The sequence below is a fragment of the Coregonus lavaretus genome, assembly GCF_964263955.1.
Source record: "Coregonus lavaretus genome assembly, contig: HAP1_SCAFFOLD_1181, whole genome shotgun sequence".
In the NCBI taxonomy this organism is placed as follows: Eukaryota; Metazoa; Chordata; class Actinopteri; order Salmoniformes; family Salmonidae; genus Coregonus; species Coregonus lavaretus.
Genome location: NW_028160377.1, coordinates 26,159 through 37,500, shown reverse-complemented (window position 1 = coordinate 37,500; position 11,342 = coordinate 26,159). Strand labels below are relative to the sequence as shown.

General features: G+C 49.6%; 1 protein-coding gene across 1 annotated transcript in view; it reads left to right on the top strand.

Annotated features, from left to right (window-relative positions):
* The window catches only part of LOC311121888 (highly divergent homeobox-like), a 126,218-nt gene that overhangs the window by 109,739 nt on the left and 5,137 nt on the right, over positions 1-11,342 (top strand). The window contains exons 8-11 of the mRNA XM_084196327.1: positions 10,268-10,466; positions 10,574-10,656; positions 11,049-11,135; positions 11,215-11,337. Coding sequence (XP_084052453.1) covers positions 10,268-10,466; positions 10,574-10,656; positions 11,049-11,135; positions 11,215-11,337 — 492 coding nt within the window. The remainder of the gene's footprint in view (positions 1-10,267; positions 10,467-10,573; positions 10,657-11,048; positions 11,136-11,214; positions 11,338-11,342) is intronic.

The window sequence follows — 11,342 nt, the reverse complement described above, 5'->3', positions numbered from 1 at the left end:
CCAGTTGGGAACACTAACCAGCCAGTTGGTAACACTAACCAGCCAGTTGGGAACACTAACCAGCCAGTTGGGAACACTAACCAGCCAGTTGAGAACACTAACCAGCCAGTTGGTAACACTAACCAGCCAGTTGAGAACACTAACCAGCCAGTTGGTAACACTAACCAGCCAGTTGGGAACACTAACCAGCCAGTTGAGAACACTAACCAGCCAGTTGGTAACACTAACCAGCCAGTTGGGAACACTAACCAGCCAGTTGGGAACACTAACCAGCCAGTTGGTAACACTAACCAGCCAGTTGGGAACACTAACCAGCCAGTTGGTAACACTAACCAGCCAGTTGGGAACACTAACCAGCCAGTTGAGAACACTAACCAGCCAGTTGGTAACACTAACCAGCCAGTTGGTAACACTAACCAGCCAGTTGGGAACACTAACCAGCCAGTTGGTAACACTAACCAGCCAGTTGGTAACACTAACCAGCCAGTTGGGAACACTAACCAGCCAGTTGGGAACACTAACCAGCCAGTTGGGAACACTAACCAGCCAGTTGGTAACACTAACCAGCCAGTTGGGAACACTAACCAGCCAGTTGGGAACACTAACCAGCCAGTTGGGAACACTAACCAGCCAGTTGGGAACACTAACCAGCCAGTTGGTAACACTAACCAGCCAGTTGGGAACACTAACCAGCCAGTTGGTAACAAGTTCTCAAGATAAAGCAAAGCAGTGCGATAAAAACAACAACACAGAGTTACATATGGGGTAAACAAAACGTACAGTCAATAACACAATAGAAAATATATATACAGTGTGTTCGAATGTAGCAAGTTTTTGAGGTAAGGCAATAAATAGGCCATAGTGCAAAATAATTACAATGTAGTATTAACACTGGAATGATAGATGTGCAGAAGATGATGTGCAAATAGAGATACTGGGGTGCAAATGAGCAAAATAAAAAACAATATGGGGATGAGGTAGTTGGGTGGGCTAATTTCAGATGGGCTGTGTACAGGTGCAGTGATCGGTAAGGTGCTCTGACAACTGATGCTTAAAGTTAGTGAGGGAGATAAGAGTCTCCAGCTTCAGAGATTTTTGCAGTTCGTTCCAGTCATTGGCAGCAGAGAACTGGAAGGAATGGCGGCCAAAGGAGGTGTTGGCTTTGGGGATGACCAGTGAGATATACCTGCTGGAACGCATACTAGGGTGGGTGCTGCTATGGTGACCAATGAGCTAAGATAAGGCAGGGATTTGCCTAGCAGTGATTTATAGATGACCTGGAGCCAGTGGGTTTTACGACGAATATGTAGTGAGGACCAGCCAACAAGAGCGTACAGGTCACAGTGGTGGGTAGTGTATGGGGCTTTGGTGACAAAACGGATGGCACTGTGATAGACTACATCCAATTTGCTGAGTAGAGTGTTGGAGGCTATTTTGTAAATGACATCGCCGAAGTCAAGGATCGGTAGGATAGTCAGTTTTACGAGGGCATGTTTGGCAGCATGAGTGAAGGAGGCTTTGTTGCGAAATAGGAAGCCAATTCTAGATTTAACTTTGGATTGGAGATGCTTAATGTGAGTCTGGAAGGAGAGTTTACGGTCTAACCTAGGTATTTGTAGTTGTCCACATATTCTAAGTCAGACCCGCCGAGAGTAGTGATTCTAGTCGGGCGGGCGGGTGCAAGCAGCGTTCGATTGAAGAGCATGCATTTAGTTTTACTAGTGTTTAAGAGCAGTTGGAGGCTACTGAAGGAGTGTTGTATGGCATTGAAGCATACACAGAGAATAGAGTCGGCCCGAGAATTGAACCCTGTGGCACCCCCATAGAGACTGCCAGAGGTCCAGACAACAGGCCCTCCGATTTGACACATTGAACTATCTGAGAAGTAGTTGGTGAACCAGGCGAGGCAGTCATTTGAGAAACCAAGGCTATTTAGTCTGGCAATAAGGATGCGGTGATTGACGGAGTCGAAAGCCTTGGCCAGGTCGATGAAGACGGCTGCGCACAGTACTGTCTTTTATCGATCGCGGTTATAATATCGTTTAGGACCTCGAGCGTGGCTGAGGTGCACCCATGACCAGCTCAGAAACCAGATTGCATGGCGGAGAAGGTAATAATAATAATAATATGCCATTTAGCAGACGCTTTTATCCAAAGCGACTTACAGTCATGCGTGCATATTTTTATTTTTTATGTATGGGTGGTCCCGAGGATCGAACCCACTACCTTGGCGTTACAAGCGCTGTGCTCTACCAGCTGAGCTACAGAGGACCACAAGGTACGGTGGGATTCGAAATGGTCGGTGATCTGTTTTCTTAACTTGGCTTTCAAATACTTTCGAAAGGCAGGGCAGGATGGATATAGGTCTGTAGCAGTTTGGATCTAGAGTGTCACCCCCTTTGAAGAGGGGGATGACCGTGGGAGCTTTCCAATCTCTGGGGATCTCAGACGATACGAAAGAGGTTGAACTGGCTGGTAATAGGGGTTGTGACAATTTCGGCTGCTAATTTTAGAAAGAAAGGGTCCAGATTGTCTAGCCCAGATGATTTGTAGGGGTCCAGATTTTGCAGCTCTTTCAGAACATCAGCTGTCTGAATCTGTGTGAAGGAGAAGCGGGGGGGGGCATGGGCAAGTTTCAGCGGAGGGTGCAGAGCTGGTGGCCGGGGTAGGGGTAGCCAGGTGGAAAGCATGGCCAGCCGTAGCAAAATGCTTGTTGAAATGTTCGATTATCGTAGATTTATCGGTAGTGACAGTGTTTCCTAGCCTCAGTGCAGTGGGCAGTTGGGAGGAGGTGCTCTTATTCTCCATGGACTTTACAGTGTCCCAAAACTTTTTGGAGTTAGTGCTACAGGATGCAAATTTCTGTTTGAAAAAGCTAGCCTTTGCTTTCCAAACTGATTGTGTATATTGGCTCCTGACTTCCCTGAAAAGTTGCATATCGCGGGGACTGTTCGATGCTAATGCAGTACGCCACAGGATGTTTTTGTTCTGGTCAAGGGCAGTCAAGTCTGAGGAGAACCAGGGGCTATATGTGTTCTTAGTTCTGAATTCTTTGAATGGGGCATGCTCATTTAAGATGGAGAGGAAAGCACTTTTAAAGAACAACCAGGCATCCTCTACTGACGGAATGAGGTCAATATCCATCCAGGATACCCGGGCCAGGTCAATTAGAAAGGCCTGCTCGCTGAAGTGTTTTAGGGAGCGTTTGACAGTGATGAGGGGTGGTCGTTTGACCGCGGACCCATTACAGACGCAGGCAATGAGGCAGTGATTGAAGGACGGGTCAGACCAAGGCGTTCGTTGAAGGACGGGTTGGACCAAGGCGTTCGTTGAAGGACGGGTCGGACCAAGGCGTTCGTTTGAGGGCGGGTCGGACCAAGGCGTTCGTTTGAGGACGGGTCGGACCAAGGCGTTCGTTTGAGGACGGGTCGGACCAAGGCGCAGCGTGATATGTGTACATGTTTATTTCACCGATAAACGAACCAACGAAACGTGACGTCCTCAGGCTGAACACAAAACAAGCCTACTCACGGAACAAGATCCCACAACTAATGAGTGCCAATAGGCTGCCTAAGTATGATCCCCAATCAGAGACAACGAGTGACAGCTGTCTCTAATTGGGAATCACACCCGGCCAAACACAGAACTACAACACCTAGAATGCAACATAGAAATACTAACATAGAATATCCACACCCTGACTCAACATACAAGAGTCCCATGAGTCAGGGCGTGACAGTACCCCCCCCCCCCCCCCAAAGGTGCGGACTCCGACCGCACAAACCTGACATAACAGGGTAGGGGGCGGGTGGGCATTCCGCCTCAGAGGCGGATCCGGCTCCGGGCATGACGACCACATACTCTCCGCCTCCCTGTTGCGCCCCTGGTCTGGTCTGGACCTCAGCGCGCTGCTTCCCCTCACGATATACCAAGCCCTGTCTGGGCCCTGGTGTGGGAGACCCCGAACCTGGAGAGGGGCTGATGTCTGGGTCTGGACTGGAGCTGCTGACTGGTGCTGGACTAGGCACCGGTGGAGCGGACTGCTCTGGCTCCGGAGTGGAGCTGCTGACAGGAGCTGGACTGAACCCCGGTGGAGCGGACTGCTCTGGTTCCGGAGTGGATCCGCTGACCGGAGCTGGACTAGACCCCGGTGGAGCGGACTGCTCTAGCTCCGGAGTGGAGCAGCTGACCGGAGCTGGACTGAACCCCGGTGGAGCGCTGCTCTGGCTCCGGAGTGGAGCCGCTGACCGGAGCTGGATCAGGCACCAGTGGAGCGGACTGCTCTGGCTCCGGATTGGAGCAGTCCATGCCGGACTGGACACACGCACCACTGGTCTGGTGCGAGGAGCAGGCACGGGCCGGGCCGGACTGGCGACACGCACCACTGGCTTGGTGCGGGGAGCAGGAACGGGCCGGGCCGGACTGGAAACACGCAACACTGGCTTGGTGCGGGGAGCAGGCACGGGCCGGGCCGGACTGGGGACACACACCACTGGCTTGGTGCGGGGAGCAGGCACGGGCCGGACCGGACTGGGGACACACACCACTGGCTTGGTGTGGGGAGCAGGCACGGGGTGTACCGGGCTGGCGACACGCACCACTGGCTTGGTGCGGGGAGCAGGAACGGGCCGGGCCGGACTGGCGACGCGCACCACTGGCTTGGTGCGGGGAGTAGGCACGGGCCGTACCGGACTGTGGAGGCGGACTGGAGGTCTGGAGCGGAGAGCTGGCACAACCCGTCCTGGCTGGATGCCCACTTTTGCACGGCACAGGACGCACCGCAAAACCCGGAGCCTGCACGGTTACACGCTTCATAGCGTGAGTACGGGGAGTTGGCTCTGCTCTGAACCCAGGCTCCGCCAACCACCCCGTGTGCCCCCCAAAAATTTTTTCTTGGGGCTGCTTCTCAGGCTTGAGAAGTCCATGATCTCTGCTCCACTACCTGTGTCCAGGGTGTCTGCTGCTCCTGGGCACGCTGCTTGGTCCGTGTTTGGTGGGATCTTCTGTCACGTTCGTTTAAAGACGGGTCAAACCAAGGCGCAGCGTGAAATGCGTACATGTTTATTTCACCGATAAACACACCAACAAAACAACAAACCAACAAAACGTGAAGTCCTACAGCTAAACACGGAACAAGATCCCACAACTAAACAGTGCCAATAGGCTGCCTAAGTATGATCCCCAAACAGAGACAACGAATGACAGCTGTCTCTGATTGGGAATCACACCCGGCCAAACACAGAACTACAACACCTAGAATGCAACATAGAAATACTAACATAGAATATCCACACCCTGACTCAAGATACAAGAGTCCCATGAGTCAGGGCGTGACACTGAGAAGACAGCAGAGAAGACACTGGTTGAAGACAGCAGAGGTGTATTTAGAGGGTAAGTTAGTCAGGATGATATCTATAAGGGTGCCCATGTTAACGGATTTAGGGTTTTACCTGGTAGGTTCCTTGATAATTCAAATCAAATCAAATTTTATTGGCCACATGTGCCGAATACAACAGGTGCAGACATTCGAGTAAAATGCTTACTTACAGCCCTTAACCAACAGTGCATTTATTTTTAATAAAAAAGTAAAATAAAACAACAACAAAAAAGTGTTGAGAAACAAGAGCTTAAGTAAAATGAAATAACAGTAGGGAGGTTATATATACTGGGGGGTACCGGTGCAGAGTCAATGTGCGGGGGCACCGGCTAGTTGAGGTAGTTGAAGTAATATGTAGAGTTAAAGTGACTATGCATAAATAATTAACAGTAGCAGCAGCGTAAAAAGATGGGGTGGGGGTGGGGGGCAGTGCAAATAGTCCGGGTAGCCATGATTAGCTGTTCAGGAGTCTTATGGCTTGGGGGTAGAAGCTGTTGAGAAGTCTTTTGGACCTAGACTTGACACTCCGGTACCGCTTGCCGTGCGGTAGCAGAGAGAACAGTCTATGACTAGGGTGGCTGGAGTCTTTGACAATTTTGAGGGCCTTCCTCTGACACCGCCTGGTATAGAGGTCCTGGATGGCAGGAAGCTTGGCCCCAGTGATGTACTGGGCCGTTCGCACTACCCTCTGTAGTGCCTTGCGGTCGGAGGCCAAGCAGTTGCCATACCAGGCGGTGATGCAACCAGTCAGGATGCTCTCGATGGTGCAGCTGTAGAATGTTTTGAGGGTGTGAGGACCCATGCCAAATCTTTTCAGTCTCCTGAGGGGGAATAGGCTTTGTCGTGCCCTCTTCACAACTGTCTTGGTGTGTTTGGACCATGATAGTTTGTTGGTGATGTGGACACCAAGGAACTTGAAGCTCTCAACCTGTTCCACTACAGCCCCGTCGATGAGAATGGGGGCGTGCTCAGTCCTCTTTTTTTCCTGTAGTCCACAATCATCTCCTTTGTCTTGGTCACGTTGAGGGAGAGGTTGTTATCCTGGCACCACACGGCCAGGTCTCTGGCCTCCTCCCTATAGGCTGTCTCATCGTTGTCGGTGATCAGGCCTACCACTGTTGTGTCATCGGCAAACTTAATGATGGTGTTGGAGTCGTGCTTGGCCATGCAGTCATGCGTGAACAGGGAGTACAGGAGGGGACTGAGCACGCACCCCTGAGGGGTCCCCGTGTTGAGGATCAGTGTGGCAGGTGTGTTGTTACCTACCCTTACCACCTGGGGGCGGCCCGTCAGGAAGTCCAGGATCCAGTTGCAGAGGGAGGTGTTTAGTTCCAGGATCCTTAGCTTAGTGATGAGCTTTGAGGGCACTATGGTGTTGAATGCTGAGCTGTAGTCAATGAATAGCATTCTCACGTAGGTGTTCCTCTTGTCCAGGTGGGAAAAGGCAGTGTGGAGTGCAATAGAGATTGCATCATCTGTGGATCTGTTGGGGCGGTATGCAAATTGGAGTGGGTCTAGGGTTTCTGGGATAATGGTGTTGATGTGAGCCATGACCAGCCTTTCAAAGCACTTCATGGCTACAGACGTCAGTGCTATGGGTCGGTAGTCATTTAGGCAGGTTATCTTAGTGTCCTTGGGCACGGGGACTATGGTGGTCTGCTTGAAACATGTTGGTATTACAGACTCAGTCAGGGACATGTTGAAAATGTCAGTGAAGACACTTGCCAGTTGGTCAGCACATGCTCGGATTACACGTCCTGGTAATCCGTCTGGCCCTGAGGCCTTGTGAATGTTGACCTGCTTAAAAGTCTTACTCACATCGGCTACGGAGAGTGTGATCACATAGTCATCCGGAACAGCTGGTGCCCTCATGCATGCTTCAGTGTTGCTTGCCTCGAAGCGAGCATAGAAATGGTTTAGCTCGTCTGGAAGTCTTGTGTCACTGGGCAGCTCGCGGCTGTGCTTCCCTTTGTAGTCTGTAATAGTTTGCAAGCCCTGCCACATCCGACGAGCGTCAGAGCCGGTGTAGTACGATTCAATCTTAGACTGTATTGACTCTTTGCCTGTTTGATGGTTCGTCGGAGGGCATAGCGGGATATCTTATAAGCGTCCGGGTTAGAGTCCCGCTCCTTGAAAGCGGCAGCTCTACCCTTTAGCTCAGTGCGGATGTTGCCTGTAATCCATGGCTTCTGGTTGGGGTATGTACGTACGGTCACTGTGGGGACGACATCATCGATGCACTTATTGATGAAGCCAGTGACTGATGTGGTGTACTCCTCAATACTATCTGAAGAATCTCAGAACATGTTCCAGTCTGTGCCAGCAAAACAGTCCTGTAGCTTAGCATCTGCGTCATCTGACCACTTTTTTTATTAACCTAGTCACTGGTGCTTCCTGCTTTAGTTTTTGCTTATAAGCAGGAATCAGGAGGATAGAGTTATGGTCAGATTTGTCAAATGGAGGGCGTGGGAGAGCTTTGTATGCGTCTCTGTGTGTGGAGTAAAGGTGGTCTAGAGTTTTATTTCCGCTGGTAGAAATTAGGTAGAAGGATTAAGTTTCCCTGCATTAAAGTCCCCGGCCACTAGGAGCGCTGCCTCTGGATGAGTTTTTTCCTGTTTAGTTATGGCCTTATACAGCTCATTCAGTGCAATCTTAATGCCAGCATTGGTTTGTGGTGGTAAATAGACAGCTATGAAAAATATAGATACAGTCCAGCAGGCATCAGCTGTGTAGCTGAGTGATCATAAGGTCCAGTGAACAGCAATAAGTGAGTCCAGGAGCAGTTCAGTGGCTGCTACGCCACAGGTGTGCTAGCGGGCCGGGGCTAGCAGATGGATCTTCGTGGTCGTCGCAACGGGAAGCCTGTTGAAACCACATCAGACGATTACGTCGGCAAACCAGTCGTGATGGATCGGCGGGGCTCCGTGTCGACACTAGGAGGTCCCGTCCGGTTGACAGAGAGGTAGATAGCCGGTAGATGGGCCTGACTCGAGGCTAGCTCAAGGCTAATTAGCCAACCACAACATCCATTTGGTTGCAGCTAGCTAGTTGCGATGATCCGGTGTTAAAGGTCCAGTGATTTAGTGATTCCGGCAGAAAATCCGATATGTTCTGGGTCGATAATGCGCTGTGCAGACTGGCCGATAATAGTCCAGGCTAGAGCTGGTTGGTAGATGGTGCAGGCCACGGACAAAAAAAACCCTCAAGGCTAACTGGGGTTTGATGGAAAGACGTGGATCTTAACAGTATATTACAGTGAGGGAAAAAAGTATTTGATCCCCTGCTGATTTTGTACATTTGCCCACTGACAAAGACATGATCAGTCTATAATTTTAATGGTAGGTTTATTTGAACAGTGAGAGACAGAATAACAATAAAAAAAATCAAGAAAAACGCATGTCAAAAATGTTATAAATTGATTTGCATTTTAATGAGGGAAACAAGTATTTGACCCCTCTGCAAAACATGACTTAGTACTTGGTGGCAAAACCCTTGTTGGCAATCACAGAGGTCAGACGTTTCTTGTAGTTGGCCACCAGGTTTGCACACATCTCAGGAGGGATTTTGTCCCACTCCTCTTTGCAGATCTTCTCCAAGTCATAAAGGTTTCGAGGCTGACGTTTGGCAACTCGAACCTTCAGCTCCCTCCACAGATTTTCTATGGGATTAAGGTCTGGAGACTGGCTAGGCCACTCCAGGACCTTAATGTGCTTCTTCTTGAGCCACTCCTTTGTTGCCTTGGCCGTGTGTTTTGGGTCATTGTCATGCTGGAATACCCATCACGACCCATTTTCAATGCCATGGCTGAGGGAAGGAGGTTCTCACCCAAGATTTGACGGTACATGGCCCCGTCCATCGTCCCTTTGATGCGGCGAAGTTGTCCTGTCCCCTTAGCAGAAAAACAACCCCAAAAGCATAATGTTTCCACCTCCATGTTTGACGGTGGGGATGGTGTTCTTGGGGTCATAGGCAGCATTCCTCCTCCTCCAAACACAGCGAGTTGAATTGATGCCAAAGAGCTCGATTTTGGTCTCATCTGACCACAACACTTTCACCCAGTTCTCCTCTGAATCATTCAGATGTTCATTGGCAAACATCAGACGGCCCTTTATATGTGCTTTCTTGAGCAGGGGGACCTTGCGGGCGCTGCAGGATTTCAGTCCTTCACGGCGTAGTGTGTTACCAATTGTTTTCTTGGTGACTATGGTCCCAGCTGCCTTGAGATCATTGACAAGTTCCTCCTGTGTAGTTCTGGGCTGATCCCTCACCATTCTCATGATCATTGCAACTCCACGAGGTGAGATCTTGCATGGAGCCCCAGGCCGAGGGAGATTGACAGTTATTTTGTGTTTCTTCCATTTGCGAATAATCGCACCAACTGTTGTCACCTTCTCACCAAGCTGCTTGGCGATGGTCTTGTAGCCCATTCCAGCCTTGTGTAGGTCTACAATCTTGTCCCTGACATCCCTGGAGAGCTCTTTGGTCTTGGCCATGGTGGAGAGTTTGGAATCTGATTGATTGATTGCTTCTGTGGACAGGTGTCTTTTATACAGGTAACAAACTGAGATTAGGAGCACTCCCTTTAAGAGTGTGCTCCTAATCTCAGCTTGTTACCTGTATAAAAGACACCTGAGAGCCAGAAATCTTTCTGATTGAGAGGGGGTCAAATACTTATTTCCCTCATTAAAATGCAAATCAATTTATAAAAAATTTTACATTAGTTTTTCTGGATTTTTTTGTTGTTATTCTGTATCTCACTGTTCAAATAAACCTACCATTAAAATTATAGACTGATCATTTCTTTGTCAGTGGGCAAACGTACAAAATCAGCAGGGGATCAAATACCTTTTTCCCTCACTGTATATGTTGTGCTGTGTGTTTGATTGACAGACGTGGATCGGGAACCGGAGGAGGAAATGCCGTCTGATGGGCATAAAGATCCCGCCCCCTAAAAGTGGGCAGGCCTTGTTCCTGACATCACAGGAAGGGGAGGAGTCTCCCTCTGCACTGAGTTCCGATGGGGAGGGGCTTAGAACGGCAGAGCTGGGAGACAATCTAAACGATGGAGCGTCCTTTTGTCTGTCCGAGGGTGAGACACACACACACACACACACACACACACACACACACACACACACACACACACACACACGCACGCCCCCAGTAGCAGTGTGACAGTGTTGTTGTTGTTTTTAGATGGGACCAGTGAGCCATACCAGAGCGAAGAAGAGAACGGAGTAGAGGAGGAGAGCAGCAGCGCCCCCATGGCTCACAACGTGGTACTGCAGTATGCCCTCAGTTACTACACTATAGATACACTATAGATACACTATAGATACACTAGTACAATACACTGTTACTTTAGCCACTGACTGTATAGGGTTCTGTTTCCTATCAGATTTAGCCACTGACTGTATAGGGTTCTGTTAACTATCAGATTTAGCCACTGACTGTATAGGGTTCTGTTTCCTATCAGATTTAGCCACTGACTGTATAGGGTTCTGTTTCCTATCAGATTTAGCCACTGACTGTATAGGGTTCTGTTTCCTATCAGATTTAGCCACTGACTGTATAGGGTTCTGTTTCCTATCAGATTTAGCCACTGACTGTATAGAGTTCTGTTTCCTATCAGATTTAGCCACTGACTGTATATGGTTCTGTTTCCTAACAGAAGATAGAGGTGATTGATGATGAGGAGGATGGTGTTGAGATGGTCGGATCTGATATGGAAAACATGCAGAACCTCCTGGAGTTTAAGGTGAGGAACACCCCCCACCCCCCCCACCTCCTCCCCCACCCCCTGATGTCTATTGGCCATTATGCTGTGTGTGTTTCAGTTGGAGGAGGTGCAGTATCTGGAGAACCAACTAGAGAACCAGAATCAGAGATATAATGAGTTGGAGACCTTCACCAAGAGTCTCCTGACTGCTGTACGGACCAACAACCTGGACAGACAACAGGTACA